A 5,764-nucleotide genomic window follows, 5' to 3' on the forward strand; every position below is an offset into this window, starting at 1 on the left:
ACCCCGCTTGGCTGGAGGACATCTCATTAGGGAGTTGCGTACCTATCTCTTGAACTTGTAGGTATTCGGTCTTTGATGGATGGGGCGAGAAGCTAAGGAAGCAGCCCACCTTCACTTTGCAATATATGATTCGTCAAGATGAATAAAATGCCTCGAGGGCGGTCCTGCAAAAATCAAACGTTGTGTATTTGTGCAATTTTCTCTTTAATCAGAGAGAGCCAAATATTACTTTAATAAAACACATATGAAATGGGGAATGTTATTGTGTTGATGTTCCGTGTGAGGGCGACAAAACGAACATTTTTATTGCAATTTTAGTTGACGTGAGTACGAAAATTTCTTTTGGAAGCACAACTAACCCTGGCAAAAGAATGAACTAGACTGATTGACCATGCATGCTAACTAAATTTGCCATCCTCGAGCAACATAAATTGCCATGCTAATCGTTCACAATAGCCATGCTTTTCAAGGATACACAATAACAATAGCCATGCTAATCGCAGGCGTTTGCTGGTTATGAGGGTTCTATGAAATAAGTATTTTGCATGACACGTGGTGTTCTTGGATAAGGGTTACCAAATTTTTGTACAGAAATTTTGGAACTATCAGTCGGTCGAGCCATGCTTTGCTTGGCCCCTTAACGCAGGTATCTTCTTCCTGGCGGCGACAAGTCTGGGCCATCCGTTGCAGACGGCCCGAGACCCGTGCCGGCAAGCCTCCTTGGGTAGCACACGGGAAGTTCATCTCGCGCTTCACAAATGGACTCGACTGCATCCACTATCGACCCCCCTTCCCCCACGGAGGCCGAAAACAAAACAAAACGCACACGAGCAGGAGCAGTGGTGCAGGCGGAAGGACAGCGCTCGATCGGAGACGCGGGGGGTGCCACCGCATTTACCATCCACATGCACGCATTCATTGCCATCCCAATTCAACACCCCGCCCCCCTAATGCCATCGCCCTCGCCCGGTAGTACTACAAGAGCCGCAGAAGCAACCGTTGCTCCTCCTCCACAGGGACAGGGGTCGCAGTAGTGGTAGATAGGACAAGAAGTTGGAGATCGAGAAGGTCTAGGAACCAACAGGCATGGCCATGGAGATGGGCAGGAGCTGGCAGGAGCTCGGCGTCGTGGACACCATCTACGAGGACGACCACGAGGAGGAAGACGAGGAGGAGGAGACGGAGGACTGCTTCAACTCGCCCACCATGTCCTCCTCCGCGCCCACGTCGGCGTCCTGCTCGCCCGCGGCGCCGTCCGCCTCCTCCTCCCTCCCGCCGGCGCTCAGGACCGCGGTGCAAGGATGGTACGTATGTCAGCCAATGTGACAATTCAGTTCGCCGTGATCTGTTCTGGATTCCATGGACGTACGCAGAGTTCAGAATTCGGCATCATCTTACATTCGTACTGACTGGAGATCGATTTTTTGCCTCCATGTTTGATCAGGTCGCGGGCGAATGGATCGCGCAAGCCGGACGTGATCGTGCGTGTCCAAGAACACTGCTTCCATCTGCACAGGGTAAGATATACAAAGATCGACCGCTCCTTTTCCTTTCTTTTCTTTTCTTTTCTTTTCTTGAAAGATCGAACACTTCGGATAGAAGAAATTCACCACCTCCGTTAAAAATCGACGGCAGTGATGCTGAATCACTTCTTTCTTCTTCGAAACTGCCACATTAGTCGAATTTTACCACATCCAAGCGTTTCCAATTAGTCTCCTGCACTAGTAACTCCTGTCAATTTTCCTTTAGTAAAACCAAGATGAAGAAAAGAAAAGAATAGAGCGTGCTGCAGCTGCATGTTTTCCGTTAGTAGAAAGAAATTTATTTATGGCAAATTCAATACGAGCCCTGCTGGGTACGTGCGCGGCGCAGAGATGACAACGCAGTCCACGCCCACGTCGTCAGACGTTCCTTGTGACGGTTAAGGAACGAGCAGTAACTCACAAATAGTTACTGCGCACTCCCCTGGCAGTGCCCATAGATTCACCGTGGGAGTTCCAAAATATAACAGTGACTCTTGGTTCCAACCTTGCACTAAGAATTCGCCTTCTCCCTGGTTAGGTGCCGGCCAACATTGTCACTGTAGTAGCACATTGAGCAATTTGACCTACATAAGATCCTCATCACGGTTACGGGATTCTTCCCCGAAATCGCGTAAAATTCCTGCAGGAAACAGTTCAGTTCCCGCAAGCTTCCGATAGAATACATGAAAAATATAAATTGATTCTCAAGTCTTTTGTAAGCGGAGGTGGCCCCTTGAGGGTTTTGCCCTCTGGATTAGCTTAAGTTTTGGTCATGGCAAAAAGTGCCCCAAGTAGACAAATGCCAGAGCCTCTGCCCCACGATGAACAGCAGAGTACCAATGGCGTCCTAACAGGCAATAATTGATCGTCGATCCTGTACCACATTTACTCCATTGCCTTGATTAGCGCACTACCCTGCGTGCAGCAGGAGCCATCGTAAACTTCCAGTAACCTCTGTCGCAGGAGTTACTGGCGCCTTCAGACAAGTTTATTGCCTCCCATCCTAGCTCTACACATGCACGTTGACCGTAGCAGTATATGTTCCTGCTCCCGCATCATCTCTTTTACCTGCTGTGTTGTGTTGGTTTCAACTGAACTTTGACATGGCAAGGAGTCTGGCAAGAAGAGGTCGAGGAGATCTCATGTAAAAATGGTTAGGCTTTTGATCCCTCTACATACGATCGGACACATGGGCCGGCGCAGTTCGCGTATTGAATTCGACGTAGATTTACAGGCGACCTTGCCGGGAGAAATTCAATTGGTGTCGTATGAATTTCTTTCTGGATCGGGACCAGGCAGTATCGACGTACTGCGAGGAGGGGTATCGCCCATTGCATTCATGCCGGCCGACAGAAGGGAGATCTGAGTAAATGTGAGGATCAGACGGACGGACCATTTCAAATTTTATTTTTCGTACTACTACTGTATTAAACTCGATCGTAGTAGTACTGTAGTACAGTACTACTTTGCTGGGATTCGGATTTCACAGTTCGGGAGATTCTAGTACAATTTTGTTTTCAGCGTGGCTGCAGCTCGGTTCAGTTTATTGCTGAAGTGAGTTCGACAGGCACAAGAAACATTTGTTTTCTTGTTCCCTTCCTCCCTGAACTCAGTTCAGTTTTGCTGAACTGCAGAACTCAAAGGAGTTTGACAGATACAGGCCAAAAGGCACTGAAAGCCCGAAACTGTTTGCCAATTGTACCAAAATGATAAAGATCCAATTAATGCCAGCAAACCCGCAACCTGTTTTTTGTTGGCCTCTGCTCATCTTGTGGGCTAGGCCAATCATCTGCCTGGTATAATGCTTTAGCTCTGTGCTTATTCCTACGATTTTTCCTGCCGCCTAGTAAGTTAAAATTTCAGAGTACTGGACGTACACTAATGATTTTTAGCCAGCCAGGCCAAGAGATTCATGTTACAAATGAAACAATAGCAGTTTTTTCCTTACTCCATTAAGCGACAGTTTTTTTTTTTTGAGGGACAGTTAAACGATCCAAATGTAGTAGTAGTACTTGTGCTTCTGGATGTTCAAATTTATTTACAGTTTTGGTCTGTTCCCAGGACCCGATCACGTCGGAGAGCAGCTACCTGAAGCGGCAGCTGTCGGAGTGCAGCGACATCGCCGTGGACCTACCGGCAGGCCTCACGGTCGACGCGTTCGCCGACGCCGTGGCTTCCTGCTACGGCGCCGACTTGGCGCTGTCGCCGGACAACCTCGCCGCGGCGTGGGCGGCCGCGGACTGGCTGGAGCTGACCGCGGAGGACGGGCTGGCACGCCGCGCCGAGGACTACTTCTTCGAGGAAGTGGCCACGGACCACGGCCTCGCCGCGGCAGTGCTGCGGTCGTGCGCGGCGTTCCTCGGCGGCGAGGCCGCCGGGGCCGGCGCGGGGCTGCTCGTGCGGTGCCTGGAGACGCTCGCGGCTTCCGGCGGCGCCGACAGCAGGTGGCTCGAGGACGTGGCCGCGCTGCCGCTCGAGGAGTTCCAGGTGGTCGTGGAGGGCATGCGCGCGCGGCTCGCGCACGACCACGACCTCATGTACACCATCGTGGATCACTACCTCGAGGTACAGCTTTCAACCCACCGACCTGCAGTGTTTTTGTTTGGAATTGAGGGAATTTGATACGGACTGCACCGATTCCTATTGGATTTGTGAGCCTAGCTAGTGGAGTAGGAGTATTTGTTTTTCTTGGAGTAGGCACTTCGCGTCCGATTTTCCTTTAGCTTTGGCTTTAAGTTGAGTGTCCATTGCTCAAGACAGGTAGTATATCACCTTAGAAGAAGTGAGAAATCTGTCCAAGTTCAGTTAAACCTCTGAGGTTTCTGGCGGGTAAAACCCTGAATCCAGGTTTTACTGTCAGACAGACAGGCACTACGAAACTGGATTCAAGTATTCTAGAGAACTCGTTAACTAATCAATTTGCCGGCAATGTTTCATTGTGAAATCTAAATATGACTTGCTGTGTCCAGTGCTGATCGTTTTACGCATGGATGTGGGTGCAGAACCACAAGGGGAAGCTGACGGAGGAGGAGAAGAGCCGGCTGTGCTACAACGTGAACTGCGCCAAGCTGTCGCACCACCTCTTCATGCACCTCGTGCAGAACCCGCGGCTGCCGCTCCGCTTCGTCGTCCAGGCCATGCTCGTCGAGCAGCTGCACTCCCACCACTCCATGCTGCTCACCCAGCACCACCACGCCGCCGCCGCCGCGGCTCCCGCCTCCGCCGCGCCGCTGCCGTTGCCGCCTGGGCTACATAAGAGGGCCATCTCCGGCGCGTTCAGCAGCGCCGTGGCCGCCGCGACCGCCGGGGACGCCGCCAACATGACGCTCGGCGACATCCTGCAGCGCGACGCGGTGCTGCGCCAGTCCGCGCACATCCGCGCATCCATGGATGCCACGGGGCACCGCATCGACACCCTCGAGCGCGAGCTCGCCGGTCTCCGCTGCCGCCTGCGCCGCTCCGAGCAGGCCGCGGCTGCTGCAACGGCCTCGGCAGCCATCGACCGCGTGTCCGCCAAGTCGGCCAGCTTCCGCATTCCGCGCAGCCGGCTCTGGAACGGCGAGGACCTCTCGTCCAGCACCGCCACCACCGGCCGCTCCGCCGCGAAGGGCAACCTTAGCCTCAAGTCACGTCTGGTGCACGGGTTCAAGAGCCTGTTCGGCCGGAGGCCAGGGAACGGTGTCGCGCTGCCGCCCGCGAGGAGTGATGACGCCGGCACTGACGTCCGCGTCGGCGAGAAAGGCGCGTGTGCGTCATGTCCACCGGAGCCGGAGGACGGCTACGACAAGGAGCTGCGCAAGGAGGAGTGGAGTGCTCGGCCTCACCGGAGGAACCTGTCCATGGTGTGACCAGTCGATGCACCGCGAGAAGCCGAGCGATCAGCGGCAAACGGTGCACGCCGCATACTTGTTGCGGGCTTTGGGGTGCTTAATCATGGCCGCACCAAAGAATCAAGAACCCACGCACCCGTAACGAACATTGTACCGCGCCGCTAGGCCCTCGCCAAACTATCATCAAAGAGAACCCTCTGGCTTGTCAATCCGGACCGAGGAGCGCCATCCTTGCCATCGAGCATTGAGGACGCCAACGCCACAAGCACGTTTAAAGGATAGGAGGCACGAATGCCTTGAAATAGGCTTTCGCCCTGCTATATTAATATAGCAACCACACAATACAACATGAGAACTATTGCTGGGGCAAACAACACAACCACGACCAAAAGAAAAGAAAGAGAAAACAAT

General features: G+C 53.0%; 1 protein-coding gene across 1 annotated transcript; it reads left to right on the plus strand.

The window, feature by feature from the left end:
* The first annotated feature begins 633 nt into the window (after positions 1–633).
* Positions 634–5,562, plus strand: LOC123052242 (BTB/POZ domain-containing protein At3g49900). Its single transcript, XM_044475367.1, has 4 exons — positions 634–1,304; positions 1,445–1,517; positions 3,585–4,088; positions 4,526–5,562. Exons 1-4 carry the CDS (start codon positions 1,087–1,089, stop codon positions 5,369–5,371), a joined length of 1,641 nt encoding a protein of 546 aa, XP_044331302.1. The 5' UTR covers positions 634–1,086; the 3' UTR covers positions 5,372–5,562.
* The last annotated feature ends 202 nt before the right edge of the window (positions 5,563–5,764 follow it).

The sequence above is a fragment of the Triticum aestivum genome, chromosome 2D (genome assembly GCF_018294505.1).
Source record: "Triticum aestivum cultivar Chinese Spring chromosome 2D, IWGSC CS RefSeq v2.1, whole genome shotgun sequence".
NCBI classification, from domain to species: Eukaryota; Viridiplantae; Streptophyta; class Magnoliopsida; order Poales; family Poaceae; genus Triticum; species Triticum aestivum.

Excerpts from the sequence above, each read along its gene's own strand:
- LOC123052242 (XM_044475367.1), top strand. The coding sequence starts at position 1,087 with ATGGCCATGGAGATGGGCAGGAGCTGGCAGGAGCTCGGCGTCGTGGAC. Across the intron at positions 1,305-1,444 it reads AGGACCGCGGTGCAAGGATG|GTCGCGGGCGAATGGATCGC; the intron begins GTACGTATGTCA and ends ATGTTTGATCAG. Across the intron at positions 4,089-4,525 it reads TCGTGGATCACTACCTCGAG|AACCACAAGGGGAAGCTGAC; the intron begins GTACAGCTTTCA and ends ATGTGGGTGCAG.